Source organism: Herpailurus yagouaroundi, unplaced genomic scaffold (genome assembly GCF_014898765.1).
Source record: "Herpailurus yagouaroundi ecotype Mexico unplaced genomic scaffold, PumYag 184, whole genome shotgun sequence".
Lineage (NCBI taxonomy): Eukaryota > Metazoa > Chordata > Mammalia > Carnivora > Felidae > Herpailurus > Herpailurus yagouaroundi.
Window position 1 is genome coordinate 31307434 of NW_024412415.1, and position 18354 is coordinate 31325787.

General features: G+C 45.4%; 1 protein-coding gene across 1 annotated transcript in view; it reads left to right on the top strand.

The window, feature by feature from the left end:
* The first annotated feature begins 120 nt into the window (after positions 1-120).
* The window catches only part of DIS3L (DIS3 like exosome 3'-5' exoribonuclease), a 33744-nt gene continuing 15510 nt past the window's right edge, over positions 121-18354 (top strand). The window contains exons 1-5 of the mRNA XM_040492183.1: positions 121-252; positions 1155-1308; positions 12287-12415; positions 14186-14321; positions 17403-17579. Of these exons, the coding sequence (XP_040348117.1) occupies positions 1190-1308; positions 12287-12415; positions 14186-14321; positions 17403-17579 (561 nt within the window). The 5' untranslated portion in view covers positions 121-252; positions 1155-1189. The remainder of the gene's footprint in view (positions 253-1154; positions 1309-12286; positions 12416-14185; positions 14322-17402; positions 17580-18354) is intronic.

Below are 18354 nucleotides of genomic sequence, written 5' to 3' on the forward strand. Positions count from 1 at the left end.
AGCAGCACTCGGGCCCGGCGGGCGGCGGGGCTGCGGGTGCGGAGCGAGAGGCCCGGCGGCCCCGGAGCCGCCCCGACGGCCGCGGCGCGCTGCTTCTGGGGCTCTCCACTTCCGGGCCCAGAGCCCGGCGGCCCGGCGATCGGCGCTTTCCGAGGGGCCCGTGGGCGCCGGAACCGGCCTCTTCTGCGCCCCCAGGATCGCGAGATCGTGAAATGGGGCGAGGGTGCTGAGCTGCGGGGCCCGCGGCGCGAGGTGGGGCGCCATCCCGCGGCGCGGGCGCCCAGAGCTCCTGCTGCCGCTCATTTGACACTTTTTACTCCCCACAAATTTTCTGACCTGCCAGCCCAGATGCCTCAGACTTTCAGCCACTGGAGAGCCCTCTGCACTAGGGTTTGCGAATTGTCTGGGCCCTCGTTGTACAGGAGGGTCACGGGAAAGCTGGATTTGGAGCTGCCGTGCGCTACACCTTCCCCCACTTGTTTTCTCAGCTGCAAGGGTGGCCGATTTAACGAGGGAGATTACTGGTTCTCTTCCCTCTGGTGGGAGGGGGGCGTGAGGGTCCTTCCCAGCGAGTATTTGGAATCCTCAGTTTATGGTTAAGGTGAACATTTCGTTTCCACCTCGGCGAACCAGGTCCCTGAGATGCGGGCCGGGTGGAGAGCCTAACCACTGCCCTTGCTGGCACTGAGCATCTTTGCCAGTCGATTCCGGCTTTGTGGCCCCTGGAGGCTTCCGAGCATGTTCACAAGCTTGATTCAGAACCCGCTTGAAATTGCCAGGCATAAGCAAGTGGTTTACTTGTATATTTGGAAGGACCCCACTTGAATGCCATTCGAGTATGTCCGTGAGTTAACATAAATAAATATTTAGGTTGTGCTGAGGATTTGCTGGTTTTTAAAAAAATTAGTCATCTTCTGCACCCCTGGCAACACCACACAGCACTCTGAGTCTCATCGCAGCTTCAGAAAAATGAAGATGCTGAATTTACCTGAACTTGGGGCCTCTACCAAAGTAGATTTGTCATGTCCTTCAAAAACTTTAGGGTGTAGTTAAGACTGGAAGTTATCTTGCAAACTGGAGCACCGTGACCTTGAAATAGTAATAAGCCAGGCTTGCAAACGTCTAATCGCTTACGTTTTGAATTATGTTTTTAGATGGGAAACTCTTGTCTAGTGATGTGACTCATTACATGATCCCAGATTGGAAAGTTGTTCAAGATTACCTCGAGATCCTTGAGTTTCCGGAGTTGAAGGGAATTATTTTCATGCAAACGGCTTGTCAAACTGTGCAGCATCAAAGGGGCCGGAGGTATCTATTTCACATTATTTATTTATTTATTTATTTATTCATTTTTATATGGCATATTTTTCTTTTCCACTTTAGAAAAGGTCCCTTGCTGGAGGAATTCATTATTTTGTCTGAAGGGACTTTTTGAACTAATTTGGTATTCTCTTTGCTGGTGAGGAAGGCAGTAACGTTATTTTATATTTCGGCTTCAACACCTGGCCAGGAGCTCTGACTGTAGATCAATAAACTGCAGTGTCCCCAGCATATGGGTATTTAAGATTCTTGGCTTTTGGTTTGCATTTAGTTGCTCAATACATTGTTTTTCAGAAGCCTACACTTTGGGGGGGAAGGGGAAAGAGTACTGCTGTATTTTTAAATTTTAAACTGTTTATTGTGATACAAATTGCACTTGTAGTGATTTACTTAATGAAACCAGAAGTAACTTGGTTTATATTTACATTACTAGTAAAACTACCAACCATACTAATTGTATTTGCTAAACAAAGGATCTCTGATTGAAATCAGTCCAAAAGGCTTGCCTTGTACCTAAATGAAGAAGAATTGTTTGTTCACCTTTTAAGCAATTATCTGAAAAATGGTTTTGCTTCATTTAACATGGGGAAAGGATTTATGATTTCAACGTGAAGACTGCTTAGAACCACCGTGTTAGAATTATGCATCCAACCTCTTAACACCCCTTGTTATTTAGAAAGCAGGAACTGTGTGTTTATCCTTTTTTAAGTGTTGTGGTTTCTTCAGACGTTGATGGTAAAAGATAAAGTGTGTTTATTTGTGTATGAAAATGATGAGTTGTCATTATATGCTCTGTTCAAAAAAAAGCGCATTAACTAGATTGCAGATTTTTCAGGTTGAATATTTTTAAATGAGTCTGAACTTGATTTTGTTCAGACGCACAGATAGAGACGTTTATACACATCCAGGTTTGAACGCTGCTCCAGGTGTCGTATTTCAATTTCTGCTACTAAAATCAATTTGTGGCTGTCATTCAGATTGCGCGCACTCTGCTGGGGCTTTTCAGCTTCTGTTTTCAAAAATATTTTTAATATTAAGGGTTGTCTTAAAAACCAATTCCTGGGACACGCAAAAGCAAAGAATTGGAATTTAAATGTCTTTTCTCCTGGACATTTCAAAAGTCGTTAAATTGATGAAAAACTATTGTTTTTCCACCATGTCTCTAAATATACTAAATGCGAAAACAAAGGATGAGGAGTTGTGAAATAGGCCGATACGATAACATCTTGGTTTTCCCATTTGGTAAGCACATTTTGAGCTCATAGTTCCAGGCCTTACAGAGTACAAAAAGAAGTATGGTTGACTCTTGAACAACATGGGGATTAGAGGCATGGACCCCTACACAGGCAAAAATCCATATATATATAATTTCTGATTCCCTCAAAACTTAACTAATAGCCTACTGTGGACCAGAATCCTTCCTGGTGACATAAATAGCCGATTAACATATGTTTGGTATGTTATATTCTATATTGTATACGGTATTCTTTTTCTTTTTTTAATTTTTTTTAACGTTTATTTTTGAGACAGAGACAGAACATGAACAGGGGAGGGGCAAAGAGAGAGGGAGACACAGAATCTGAAACTGGCTCCAGGCTCCGAGCTGTCAGCACAGAGCCTGACGTGGGGCTCGAACCCACGGACCGTGAGATCATGACCTGAGCTGAAGTCGGACGCTTAACCGACGGAGCCACCCAGGCGCCCCTGTATATGGTATTCTTGCAATAAAGTAAGCTAGAGAAAAGAAAACATTATGAAAACTGTAAGGACGGGGTGCCTGGGTGTCTCAGGCAGTTAAGCCTCCAACTCTTGATGTCGGCTCAGGTCATGATCTCATGGTTCGTGAGTTCAAGCCCTGCATCGGGCTCTGCACTGACAGCATGGAGCCTGCTTGGGATTCTCTCTCTCCCCCTGCCCCTCCCCTGCTCCTGCTTGCTCTCTTTCTCAGAATAAATACCTTTACAGTGCTGTACCATATTTACTGAAAAAAAAAAAAAAAAAACCTCACATAGAAGTGGACCCCCACAGTTCAAACCCAGGTTGTTCAAAGGTCAACTGTATTAGTCCCTCTCTCAACAGGGAGAGGGTTGAGGAGGGTTGTTGTGTTAGGTGCAAGAAGGTAATGGTGATACACCTTAGACCCAGGCAGTATTATTTAATGTAGACTGTACAAAGTGCAGAGGTAAATACAGGGTGTGAGGGTTTAGCCCGAAAGCTCTCCGAAGGAAATAGGTTTGAGCTTGGTCCTAAAGCAAGGGTGCTGGACGTAACTGATGAAGAGAAAGAGGAGGCAGGACAAGGAACCAGCAGGTTTGGGTCTTGGTGCTTTGTGTCCCTGGTAAGCAACCGGCAGGACAAGGAACCAGCAGGTTTGGGTCTTGGTGCTTTGTGTCCCTGGTAAGCAACCGGCACTTTGTATTCAGGTTGAAACCGCTAAATGACCAAAATTACCTGAGCCCTAGAGAGTGTCATATATTGAAAACTAACTTTATAATTGATCCCAACCATTGAATATGGAAGAGCCAGGGAATTTGCTTTATTAATTTAGACTTCAAAAGCGTTAGGTAGAAGTAATTGGACTTTTTATTTTTTATATTAAAAAAAGTTTTTTTTAACGTTTATTCATTTTTGAGACAGAGAGATAGAACTTGAGTGGGGGAGGAGGAGCAGAGAGAGAGGGAGACACAGAATCCAAAGCAGGGTCCAGGTTCCGAGCTGTCAGCACAGAGCCCGACGTGGGGCTTGAACTCACAGACCACGATTTCATGACCTGAGCTGAAGTCGGACGCTTAAACGACTGAGCCACCCAGGTGCCCTGTCCTTGGACTTTTTGTATTTAATCGCAAGTGGCCTAGCAGAGGCTCTCTGGTGTTTTGCTTCATTTAATGTTGGAAAATGTTTTGTTCTGTTTTTCAGTTCTTCCTTGGAGATTTTTGAGATGCTAGTAAATAATTCATTCTATTTGATATTCTTTTAACAACATTATTGCTTAGAAAAGCTTTGTCAATTAAAAATACCTGGTTGGTCTAGTGTCTGGTGTAAGGATGCCTTGCTTTCTCTCCTTTGGGCCCCTTCCTGAATTCCTTCATTATAGCTTCAGAGTCTCAACAGTTTCTCAGTATATGACATAAGACTGGAATTACAGGGGTGCCTGGGTGGCTCAGTTGGTTTCGGCTCAGGTGGTAATCTCACAGTTCTGTGAGTTCAAGCCCCACATCGGGCTCTGTACTGTCAGCCCTGAACCTGCTAGGGATTCTCTCTCTCTCCTTCTCTCTCTGCCCCTACCTCCTGTGTACCCTCATGCATTCTCTCCCTGCCTGTCTCTCTCTCTCTCTCTCTCTCTCTCAAAAAATGAACTTAGGGGCGCCTGGGTGGTTCAGTCAGTTAAACGTTCAACTCTTGATTTCAGCTCAGGTCATGATCTCACAGTTTGTGAGATCAAGCCTCACATCGGGCTCTGTGCTTACAGAGTGGAACCTGCTTGTAATTCTCTCTCTCGGCTCCTCCCCTGCTCACACACTCTCAACATAAATAAATAATTAAACATTAAAAAAAAAAACTTTAAAAATTTTCAAATACTGAAATTATAGAATATTATAATTGGAAAAGATCTAAGAGGTCAAATGATCTAATTCACCATTCAATATAAGCATTACTCAACATGAGTAATGTTATTGACTTTGTTTCTAAAAGGCTTTTTATAGGCTTTTTTCTCATGGACACCCAGTGTTAATTTATTCGATTGTATTATTACTTAAATGTGTTTAAACATAAATCTAGATGTAAAGTCCTCATGCTTAAGTACTTGCTACAGCCCTAAACCCAAACCAGACCTTCATATTAAATAAACAAATTTACAAAATAAAAAGATTGCAAATGAACTTTAATTTAATGCAACAGATGACATTGTTTTACTGAGATGAAATCACCAGAGTTGAGTTTAACCATAAAAAGACATAGCGTCTTACCTGGTTCTGTATTTAATATGATCTTGTATTTTGATTTCAGTAATATCAATGCAGAAAGTGGCCATTCTCAGAAGCATAATACATAAAGCATTATCAAAAAGTGTTGAGTTTTTGATTGTTGAGGATAATCACATGTTCTGCCATCCAGCAATCCTCAAATGCTTATTCAGTGATGGATTTCTCTTTTTTTTAAGCTTATTTATTTATTTTGAGAGAGAGAGAGAGAGAGAGAGAGAGAGAGAGTGTGTGTGTGTGTGTGTGTGTGTGTACGCAGGAGGGGCAGAGAGAGGGCGGGGGAGAGAGAATCCCAACCTGGCTAGGCACCATGAGCCCGGAGCCCGCCGGGGGGGCTCGAACCCACGAACCATGAGATCATGACCTGAGCCAAAATCAAGAGTTGGTTGTTTACCGGACTGAACCACCCAGGCGTCCCAGTGAGGGATCATTTGATGACACTGTGAGGCTGTCTTGTCCACAGCATTCATCCATCCGTTTATTCAACAAATACTCAGAGATCGTGTGTGCCAGAAACTTGTGCTAGCGCTGAGGATGCAGTGATGAACAAAAGCAGACACAGCCTTGAGGGGGAGACAGGTGCTACTCAGATAATCATGCAGATGGAGGACTACAGCTGTGACAGATGCCCTGAGAGACAGGTGCATGGTCCCAGGAGAGCCTAAGTTAGGGAGGAGAGGAAAAGCTCCCGAGGGAGATGCCTACCCTGGGCTCTAGGTAGGAGTAAACCAGAGAGAGAAAGGAGAAAAGCTTTCCAGGTGAGGGGGCTGCTGTGCAGGGTGTGGGGAGGGGGGGGGGGTTGGCCCCCTCAAGGAACTGAAAAAGGCCCCGGCTTGGATGAGTCTCCGGGATGTTGGTGAAGGGTTGTAAGCAGGCTGGGACGATATATATGATCAGATTCCTACTTTGAAAAAGTGACTGGGGGCGCCTGGGTGTCTCAGCATCCGACTCTTGATTTTGGCTCAGGTCACTAGCTTCACGGGTTTGGGCCCCACGTGGGGGGCCTGCTCTGACAGCAGGGATTCCCTCGCTCTCACCCTCTCTCTCTCTCTGCCCCCGACCTGCTCATGGGCGCGCGCGCTCTCTCTCTCTCTCTCTCTCTCTCTCTCTGTATGTCTCTCTCTCTTTCAAAGATCATTTTTTTTTAAACTTAAAAAAAAGGAAAGAAACGATGACTGGGCCAGTGGAGAAGCTATTACTTTAGTTCACATGAGAGGTGCTGGTAGCTTAGAGGTGGAAACAAATAGAAATATCCAACAGCATCTTAGTAGGTAAAAGTCTATAGAAGTCTCTAAGTATGTAACCAAGAGAACCGAAACTCTCTCCACACAAAATTTGTGCACAAATGTTCATAGCAACTGTGTTCATAACAGCCCCCAAAGTGGAAACAGCTCAAATGTCCATCAACTGATAATGGTTACACAAAGCATGGTTTATCCATACGAGGGAATACTGTGCAGCCATAAAAGGAATGAAGGACCAACACAGGCTACAAGCATGGATGAACCTTGAAAATATTGTACTAAGTAAAAGAAGCCAGCCACATGAAAGGTCATTTTTCTATGATTCCATTTATGTGAAATGCCTGGAATCGGTAAATCCAAGAGACAGAAAATAGACTAGTGGTTGCCAGGGGCAGGGGAATGGGGAATGTTTGCTTAATGGTTCTCAGTTTCTTTTTGGGGCGATAAAATGTCTGGACCTCGTGGTGATGGTTGCCTAACTCGGTGACTGTACTAAATTGAATTGTATGTTTGAAAAGGGTTAATTTTAGGGGCGCCTGGGTGGCTCAGTCGGTTGAGCGTCTGACTTCGGCTCAGGTCATGATCTCACAGCTCGTGAGTTCGAGCCCCGCATCGGGCTCTGTGCTGGCAGCTCGGAGCCTGGAGCCTGCTTCGGATTCTGTGTCTCCCTCTCTCTCTGCCCCTAACCCACTCGCATTCTGTCTCTGTCTCTCTCAAAAATAAATAAACATTAAAAAAAAGAAAAAAGAAAAGGGTTAATTTTATGGTATATGAATTGTATCTCAGGAAAGCTGAAGAAAACCTACAAAACTTATTAGTGGAGTTGGATATGTGAGGTCAGAGAGAAGATAGTGTTAAGGCTGACACCGAGTTTCTGGTTTACATAACGAGATAGAAAGAGGGAGTGCTGGGGGAGGTCCAAAGGGGTGTGACTGGGGGGTCATTCCTTTGAGGTTGTCTTTGAGGCTTCCAAATGGCAGTGCGGTTTAGAGGACATCAGATGGCCCAAAATATACTCCGTTGAAAATGTTTTAATACTACCACCTAGGGGCATCTGACTGGCTCAGTCCGTGGAACATGTGACTCTTGATCTCGGGGTTGTGAGTTCAAGCCCCACACTGGGCTTAGAGCTTACTTGTAAAAACTCTGGGGCGCCTGGCTGACTCAATCAGAAGAGCATTGATCTCTCTCTCTCTCTCTCTCTCTCTCTCTCTCTCTCTCTCTTGATCTTGAGGTTGTGAGTTTGAGCCCCACGTTGGGTGTAGAGTTTACTTAAATAAATAAAACTTAAAAAAACTCAAGGACCTCTGAAAGTAAGCCTCTGAGACCCTAGCAGGATTCTGCAAAAACTGGTTGAAGAAACACAACATTGTACATCCCTGGACTGGTTGTGGGACGCCCACTCCTAACCCCCGGAGAATATAGTCTGGGGGAGGGGACGTTGCATCTGTACAAAAATCCATCTTAAGAAGGCAAGTGTAGCCATATCCCTAAGAAATTGTTTGAAATGTTTAAATAATAGAGATGTGGGGGAGTGTTTAAGCCAGTCTAGGGAAACTAGGGTTCTTCTGTGAGACTGGAATTTTTAAAACTTGAGATCATTTTACTGTACTTGACTCTCTGAAACTGTTCTCCTGTCATTCAGGCTAAACTTGTTCAAGGCTCTGTGATCTGCTGGCTCCGTGCAGGATCCTCATATATCTAATCCCATCGTATGCACCACCAGCCCTGACTAGCAAAAAAATATGACTATATTGTGTGTATGCACTATTAAATTACAACCATAAGCCCACATGCCTATAAGAAAACTTGACTGTCACACTCAGAGTGATTCACTATTTCCTGCTTTCCCCATTAATATTCTTGGGCCATTTGTTCATTTGTCTTACCCTGCTGATAGGTAGCTGACAAATGGAAGCGTGCCCTACAAGTCTTAGGGAAATATATGGGAGTGAAACTTTAAATTGAGAAAATTCTTTTTTGTGAAGTTACATATTTTGCTAAACATGGGGAAGGATTGTCATTCCTCTAATTTGTTGGTAAACGACCTGGGTCTGGCTTATGGAACACCAGTTTTTGGTGTTGGAGAATCCCCGGGCCTAAGTGCACGTGTCAGGGGCGCCTGGGTGGCTCAGTCAGTTAAGCGTCCAACTCTTGATCTCCGCCCGGGTCACGATCTCACGGTTCGTGAGTTCAAGACCCAAGACCCATGTCGGGGGTGCTGTCAGCACAGAGTCTGCTTGGGATTCTCTCTCTCTCTCTCTCTCTCTCTCCCTCTCTCTCTCTCTCTCTCTCCCCCCCCTTTCCCTCTCCCTCTCTCCTTCTCTCCCTCTCCCTGCCCCTCCCCTGCACACGTACTCTCTTTCTCAAAATAAATAAACATTTAAAAAATATATATATATATATGTATAAAGTGTGATAGCAAATCAGGGGATGTGTGCAGAGCCTAGCAAAACTGTAACTGAGTTCTGAAAATGTCAGGGTTTGTTCTGACACACTGTTGTCTTGTATTTGGACCACTGTTGTCACAAAGAGATGAGAGTTCATTTATGCATTTGGAAAACATTTTTTGGGCATGTGAACCACTGTCTGCTATCCTGAACTTTCTGTCTCCTCTCTCCTCCCTTGGCCCTTTGTCTGGCTAACTCTCACTCACCTTTCTCATCTCAGATGTCATCTCCCCCGTCCCTCCCATGTTCTTGTCACACTCTGCACCTCTCCCTGTCATGGCACTTCTGCCACTGAAATGGGTGGTTCTGATTTTTGTTTTTATTTTGTTTTGCCAGTTAGCCTAGCTGGTTTTTTTAAAATTGTGGTAGATGTATTTGACATAAGATTTACCAATTTAAACACTTTTTTAAAGTTTATTTATTTTGAGAGAGAGAAAATTCCAAGCATCTCTGCATTGTCAGCGTGAAGCCCAATGTGGGACTTGGACCCACAAACTTTGAGATCATGACCTGAGCCACAGTAAAGAGTCAGATGCTTAGCCAACTGAGCCATCCAGTCGCCCACCGCTTTTCAGTGTATAGGTCAGTGGCCTTGAATCCATTCACATTTCGTGCAGCCATCACCACCGTCCTCTCCAGAACTTTTTTCCATCTCCCTAAACTGAAACTCTACACCCATTAAATACTAACTCCCTACCTCCCTCTCCCCCTAGCCCCCTGGCAACAACCATTGTACGTCCTGCATCTATAAACGAGACTAAGTACCTTACCTCATATGAGTGGAATCTTACACAGTGTCCGTCCTTTTGCGACCGGCTTATTTCGCTTAGTTAGCATCACGTCTTCACGGTTCATCCATGTTGTAGCCTGCGTCAGAACTTCCTTTCTTAAGACTGGAAAATATTCCCGTGCGTGTACCTGCCGCATTTTGTTTATGCATCCGTCTGTCGTTGGACACTTGGGTTGCTTCCTTGGTTCCTTTTGGCTATCGTGAATGATACAGCCATGAACATTGATACAGGAATGTGTCCTTGACACCCTGTCTTCAGTCCTTTGGGGCATACACCCAGGAGTGCAGTTGCTGGGTCATAGGGTAGTTCTTGGTTTAATTTTCTTGAGGAACGGTAATTTTGCCATGGCCACCGCAAGCCCCCGTGGCCACCGCAAGCAAAGGACAGAAAGGAGATGCTTAGATGGTGTCCCCTGAGGGCGCTCAGTGGAGCAAAAGGGAAGGAATGCAGCCAATATTTGCTAAATGAAGGACCTTCAATATAGAAGGTAATTGGTAAACAAAAAAGCGCACTAAAGTCCAGGTGCTTTATTAGGGGTAGATAAAGGGCGCCAATACTGTGGACGATAAGATCAGGAAAAATAGGCGATATTTTTTCAGTGTCGTCTCTGAAATAATAAATTACAGTTGTTTGTGAAGTCTCCTCTACAATCCTTAATTGCGTAAGAAGTAAGCGCTCCTTTAGAAGAATTCGTGCATTACAGAAATGGGTCCAGCAGAAGGTAAAAGTTTTCACCTTACTACTGTGCAGGGACGGGCACTGGGAACAGGGTGGTGTAGACTCCTCTGTGCATATCCTAAGAGGTTTTAAAAGTGACTTCAAATATATCTTTGTGAAGGTGGGAAGACTACCAGTTAGTTACGTTCCAGGCATTTCTGAGATGGGGCGGGGGGCAGCTTTTCTTTGCACAAGTGGGATCCTGTCAAGGACAGCTGCCATTCACAGCAATGACACCGAATCCTTTTGTTGATTATGAAATTGTGTAAGTGCTATTACTTGATGATTCTTTTTAAAATAGCTCAAAATTAGAATTACTAAGAAAATAAAATCACTGTGTCTTGTTTTCTAATTAAGTGTTAAGACGATACAGATATTGGTGATTAGCATTTACTTAAAGAAGAGAAGTTGGAGAGTTCTTTTGCTTAAATATAAAGACTCATTTAAAAAAAATTTAATGTGTATTATTTATTTTTGAGAGAGGGAGAGAGACAGAGTGTGAGTGGGGGGGAGAGGCAGAGAGAGAGGGAGACACAGAATCCGAAGCAGGCTCCAGGCTCTGAGCTGTCAGCACAGAGCCTGACATGGGGCTCGAACCCACGAACCACGAATGGGTTGGGTGCTTAACCGACTGAGCCGAAGTTGGATGCTTAACCGACTGAGCCACCCAGGCGCCCAAAGACTCATTTTTTTTTTAAAAACATGGCAGCGGGCTGCGGGTAGGAATGGGAAAGCATAAATTTTATTATGTTAAAACACATCTTGTGGCGCCTGGGTGGCTCAGTCGGTTAAGCGTCCGACTTCGTCTTCAGGTTATGATCTCATACCTCGTGAATATGAGCCCCATGTTGGGTCCCATGCTGACAGCTCAGAACCTGGAGCCTGCTATGGATTCTGTGTCTCCCTCTCTCTCTGCACCTCCCCCACTTGCACTCTGTCCCTCCCGAAAATAAACACTTAACAAAGAACACATGTTAAATGCCAGTCATCTCCCTTGGGTGATTTATATGTTAATTTAACATCTAGTTTAATATCAATCCATTTTTAAGTAAACAATTGGCTTCCTTTAAGATAACTGTGAACATTTTCTGTATTTCATATCACCTCGACTATTGAAAAGCACCTTCTGAAAAAGAAAAGAGAAAAACACCATCTTAGATCCTGACCCGTATGAGGTGCAGATTTGATGAGAGACTTTGGCTAGCACTATCGGAAGGATCTCCGTTTGGAAGAAACCTGAAAACTTTGTTAGTTGTCTGACAGATGGCAGCTAGCCGTCATTCATGTAAATGAGGTGGCTGCGTAAATAAAATTCACAGATAAATCCCCAGACTTCTTTCCGTCACCTGAACTTTTCTGGGGCTGCCAGCACAAAGTAAAATGTACCAGTGCCTACTGCCGTTTCTAGAACAAAGCGAGGTACAAGAGTAAAGTGCCAAACTCTGCTTTGCCTGCTATCCTCCGCGAGCCTCTGAAGAGGGGGCCGTGCGGGGCAGGGTCATGTAATCATTGAATAAATGGCCACACGTCTAGAAGGGGAAAGGGCAGAGTGATTGATCCACAGGCTAATTAATGTGATTGAACACATTCCGGCAGGCAAAATTGAGAAACAACAGCCCCATAGTACTACCCACGCCGAGGCCAATAGAAATAAATGTCTCTTGGGTTCGAAATAATCAATCTTTTGTCCTGAAATGCCTCATCTTCTTTGATCCTTAGCAAGAGCTGGCAGTCGATGAGTACCTGCTGTGTCAGATTTCTCTTTCTCTTCTGTGTCCCAGACAGTATAACAAATTGCGAAACCTCCTGAGGGATGCCCGGCATGATTGCATTCTCTTTGCTAACGAATTCCAACAGTTCTGCTACCTCCCTCGGGAGAGAGGAGAATCCATGGAAAAGTGGCAGACCAGGTATGGCACCCCCCCCCCAATGGCTGTGAATGGTCAGGACTGTCTTTAATTTCTTTATCTGGGAGTTGACCTAAATAGCGTGCTAGAATAAACCAGTAGTTATTCTGGAACTGTGATTAATACTGAAATGCTTAACGTGCCACTGTTGTAGATATGTCGTTCGAATACATACATATTTTAGAAATTGTCATTAGGGAGCTGTAGATACTCAGAGTGTGTTTGCCCCAGATCTCAGCAGCTGGTAGGAACCTTCCAGGGATCCAGAAGTCATAACTTGAATGTGGGGGTGTGGGAGGGGGAGGGATCTACTTTTAAGCTAAGATTATCCAATTTTCCTGGTAGAAGTTGCTCTCCTATTCCAACCGGTCTTATTAAACTGGAACTGGTAGGTTAACTCTGGTCAGGCTGTTGTAGCCGTTTAGATCCACCTAAAAAGCAGAGCCTGAAGCAAGGGGTTGGGTGTGGGTGGTTGATGCGGGAGGCAGTTCCCTGAAACAGCAGTGAGGAAGTGCAGGGAGTGAGACAGAAGGGAAGGAGGGAGAGCAGGTAAGGATGCGTTACTGCTGTGGGAAACTGAGGCTCAGTCCTACTGGGAGCCTCTGAGAAGCCATGTAGTATTTGCCTCAGAAGTTATCTGGAAGAGCGGAGGCCAGGGTGTCATATAAAGGAGACTTCCGCCTTTAGCCGAGGGTCATTCTGCAGGGGTGTTAACTCCACCCAGTGGGCCTGGGGGGGGTGCGGAACTGCCACCCACCTGCAGCTGGTCAGCGGTGGGCCTTTTGCACAGGCGCTGGGCACCCACAGCCCCTGCTCTGCTCTTCTGCAGAGGGCCGAGGACCTTGTTTGTCTTATCCATACAAAACATTTCATTCGTCTTTTTCCTTGTAATTCTTTGTCTGTGTAGCCACTAAATATTTAAATTCTCTAAAGTAAAATAAACACTGATACATACTGAGTCCTTAATTATAGTCCTAAGTTCCCACAGGGCCCAGTACCAGAAAGGAAAGCCAATCTTTCTCTAGACCAGGTCACATGTGAGCAGTTAGAAGGATCTTACTTACTAACCACACAGGCTTGCACATAGGAGAGACTCAGTATATGTCCGCTGAATTTTTTTTTTTTTTTAATCTAAAACTAAAGGAACCTTAGGTAGCGTTGTGATTTCCAGAAAGGGAAACAGATGCCTACGAAACCAACTGTCCCAAGTTTACACACTTCATTGGAAACACAGTCCAGCCTTGAACACACGTCTCCAGCCCCAGGCTGTGTTTTCCAATTCCGGTTCGTTTCAGGAAGATTTCCAGACATTTTGTGTTGACTCCATCGCAGACCTTATTGGATTGTGACCTTGAGCTGGACGCAGCCTGGTTTTTCTCTTAGCCAGACTTGTCTCTCCAGCTTTGAAACCTCACGTAGCCTCGCTTGTCATCCGTGTGGTGCTATGGTAATGGCTTTCCAGCCAAAAGGTATTAAAAGACGGCAGAGCCTTGTGGTTTCTAGGCCATATCAAGAAATGAAAGAGGTTGCCGTGGTGGTTGGAGGTCTTAGGGAAGAAGAGGCTTGTCGGGTGCTCTCTGATTCGTGTTTTATCCCCCAGACTGCCCAACCCAGGGCATATTTATGACCAGTGTTCGGGAAATAACTTGTTGAATGAATGGGTGGTCGTCCTCATAAACCGAAGGATAGCAGATCAAAAGGCCGGTGTGACGCTTTGGACTGTAGCTTGTGTTTGTCTGCCTTGGGAGGGCTCATGTGCCCTTGCTTTTCTAGGAGCATATACAATGCAGCCGTTTGGTATTATCACCACTGCCAGGATAGGATGCCAATCGTTATGGTGACAGAAGACGAAGAGGCTATTCAACAGTATGGAAGCGAAACCGAAGGAGTGTTTGTGATTTCTTTCAAGGTACCTGCATCTGGTGTGTCCGTAAGTGTGTCTGTGTGTGTTCATTTCTTCAGTGGTGCCCACATGCTCTCAATCCATGTGGCGAGGCAGAAGAGGGAAAACAAAGAGTGAAGGAAGACTCCAGCCAACGAGTTCCATGTCTCTGTCTCTCCCCAGCCATGGAATCTTGGCTTTGGCAAATTTGGGCAACCCCCCTGTGACTGCAAGACCCGTAGCATCTGAGAGTTCAGCCCAGGAGGCCCCTGTTGACAGTAAACCTGTTGTACAGTTACAGCAATAACAATAGTGGTGATGATGATGGCAAGAATAGGTTGGATGTCATAAAATTGCCAATACTATTATTTTTGACCTCCAAAATGGCAGTTTTATATGGTCCCACCTAATAGTAATAGCCAACATTTATCTATGTCAGGCAGTATTCTAAGTGGATTGTTTCATTGAATTCTTACCCCCATGAGGTAGGTGCCATTGTTCATGTTTTGCAGGTGAGGAAACTAAAGCCCAGAAAGACTAAGTAACTCACCCAAGGTCACACAGGTAGAAAGTGGAGGAACCCCCGGCACTCTGACTCCAAAGCTCTTAACCACCGTGCTCGGCTGCCCCCCACATTGTTTTTCTGCATGCACACACGACACAGTTTTAATCTTTTTTGGTTTTTAAGTTTACTTATTTATTTTGAGAGAGAGAGTACATGTCGGGGAGGGCCAGAGAGAGACAGCAAGAGAGAATCCCGAGCAGGCTCCATGCTGTCAGCACAGAGCCCGTTACAGGGCTCAAACCCACGAACCGCGAGATCGTGACCTGAGCCAAAACCGAGAGTCAGACACTTAACCGACTGAGCCACCCAGGCGCCCCCTACGCACACCGCGCAGTTTTAAGGGCCATTCTTGTTTTGGCACTGTTCCTGACTCTTCCCCACTTGTGAATACACATGGGGGTTAGCAGGGATACAGGAAGGGGCGAGCTGCGCTATCATTTATGTGAAGGCTGTCCCATCGGCTGAGTGTACAGATCACAGGTGGGAGCAGTGTTATTGGTGGCCGTTTTGGGGGGCTGTGTTGGCAACCCAGTTCTCCTATTTCTGGGGTACCCCTTGGGGAAAGTGGGATGGCTGTTGATCTCTCAACAGATTACTGGGCTCTTCTGTCTGCCCAGCTGGCCAATCAAGTGCCAGTGGTTAATATCGGGTTTTGATTCAGAACCTCAAATGAGGTCCTCCGTTGCCCCTGTCAGTTTACGGAAAGTCAAGTTGGATTTTGAATTGTAGATTCTATAAGAGTTCCCAGGTGCACGTATTGCTAAAGATTTGCCAATAGAATTTTCTTGGCCCTGCTATAAAAAAGTGTGCCGGCGTGCCAGAGAGTTCCGGGGGCGCTGGATATTAATGGCGGTGTCACTTGTTTTTTCTGTTGCAATACATCATGTCTTGTTCTCGCAGAGGACAGTTGCCTAAAATTACATTTTTCTACTTTTTGTTCAAATTACTTTTCTTCACAGTCCGGTACTGTGGTACCGTTTATTGTGTATAGTGTCTCCTAAGCAAACTGTGTGACCGAGGGCTTCATAGAGGCGAATGATAGATAGCAGGAAAAAAAAAGAGATACTGTGGAGTTCAGACGAGAAGGCCAGAAGTTTCTGTGGGGACATGAAGTTAGCTGGGAAAAGCGAAGACAGTAAATCCTCATGAAGAGGCGGTTCATAGTGGCAGGAACTGGGTGGTGAGAAGCTGTAAGTGACCAAGTGACCATAGAATTGGGGTACTGACGTTAGCACAGACAGAACTTCTCGAAGGACTGGGGAAGGAAAGGAGGTGATTCAAACAGGACCCTGAGGTCCATGGGAGAAATATTAGCCTTGACAATAAATATAATGTATTTTCTTTTTTTTTTTTTTGATTTTTAAATGTTTATTTTTGAGAGAGACAGAGACAGAGCACGAGTGGGGGAGGGGCAGAGAGAGAGAAAGAGAGAGAGGGAGACAGACAGACTCTGAAGCAGGCTCCAGGCTCCGAGCCGTCAGCACAGAGCCCAGTGCGGGGCTTGAACTCACGAACCATGAGGTATGACCTGAGGCAAAGTCAGACACTCACCCGATTGAGCCACCCAGGCGCCCCTGCATTTTCTTTTTTATGTGAGAAAAGCGAATGTGCTAGACTCTACCTTAGACTTAAAGTTGAGTTAAAAACATGTAAATTTGGTTTTATTTAGTGAGAGCCAACCATTCAAGGGAGTGTGCTTTCGACGTAGCACAGCCAGCATCAACACACCGTCCTCTTGCGGGTGGTGTCCTCTCTGATAGACTTACACCAAGAGGTGCAGTAACACTCAGTCTACGTGGGGGGGAGGGACCCTGACCACTTGTGTCAAAGTGAAGTCTCGTACTGAGTCATCACACTAATAGCAACGTCTCTGTGAAGCGTTACAACATCTCTGGATGGTCACCAAGGAAGACTCCATCGTCTGGGAGCTCATGACGGGGAAGCCCCAGAAGAATAGAAACGTCTCGGCTTTGCCCCCTCTGCTCACTTGGTGTAGCCAGTGGGTTGGGGGAAAAGGGGACATTTCCGTATGCGCTTTACGCCTTGCCATTTTTACCTGCTTGTTTAAGTTTCTTATAAGTTTCAAATGTTTCAGAATGGGAAAAAGAAAAAAGAAGACAAGAATGCACACATGAGAGTTTTTTCTCTGTATTTACTGCAGGCCATTGTCTGTGGCAATGAGATACACGTAAAGATAGGCAGAAGGCCACGCGTGTGTGTGTGTGTTTGCGTGTGTTTGCGTGTGTGTGTGTGTGTGTGTGTGTGTGTGTGTGTACACGCGCACAGAGAGAGGAGGAGATTCGAAAGTGCAAAGCAAGCATTCCATGGTAGGAAGGGCCTCCCTAGGGTTCGTTTGGCGAGGCTTCACGGATTAGTGAGATGGTAGAAAACTAGCCCGTAACGTGAGGCTTGGGAAGGTAATGTTCATTCACCACTTCAAAACCACACGCCAGCGGTTCCCGCCCGGTACTGCTTGTAATACTACTGGAAGGGAGAACCATTACCTTCTGACCACGTTTCTCTTTTGCCTTTATTGAACGCAGAATTACCTGGACAATTTCTGGCCTGATTTAAAGGCCGCCCGCGAGCTTTGTGACTCCATCCTTCAGTCTCGACGGGAAAGAGAGAATGAGAGTCAGGAGAGCCACGGGAAGGAGTACGCAGAACATCTTCCCCTGGAAGTGTTGGAAGCCGGCATTAAATCGGGACGCTACATCCAGGTGAGGGTGGTCATGCGACGTCGGCGTCGGGACGGGCCAGTCTGTTTTCTTCTCGCCTTTACTGGCCTGCCACAGGCCTTTAATTTCACAGGCTGTAAATAAAATGGGCATGAGTAAGCCAGGGCTGTCATTGTTGAAGATGGTTTCAGAGTCGTTCTTCCTGGGGACACCTTGCCATCTGGTTTGGTGCTACTCTGTAATCTTAATTGGGTTACGTATTGAGCATCACACAAGTAGCCTTATAAGTGCCTCCAGTCTCTGGGAAAGAGCACATATTTTGCAATCAAGGTCTGGAAATTGGGCAAAATGGTGAAATTGGTGAAATTTGGCTTCTTCGCCCCTTTGCAATATTCCTGCCTCTTTCAAGGGCCCTTTTGTGGTCCCCCAGGACCCAGACCCCAGAAGCTGTTAAGCTGTCTTGAGAAGGAATCAGATAAAATTATTCAGATTTCAACAGTTTTACGTGTGTGTGTGTGTGTGTGTGTGTGGTGTTATCACATTGGTCAATTTGTGTATCTGCCACCACTATCAAGATACAAAATTGTTCCGTCATGAATTTTACATTTTTAACAAGCAGCTCAGTTTTTATGCAGGCCGAAGTTTGAGAATGCCATGCTGAAGTCCCGCCCTAAAGTTGTGGGTTTCTTTCTTTTTTTTTTTTTTTCCTTTTGGGGGGTGGGTGGTTTGGGCCGGGAAGGGGTGGGGGGGAGGCTGTGGAGAGAGAGAAAGGAGAGAGAGAGAGAGAGAGAGAGAGAGAGAGAGAGAGAGAGAGAGA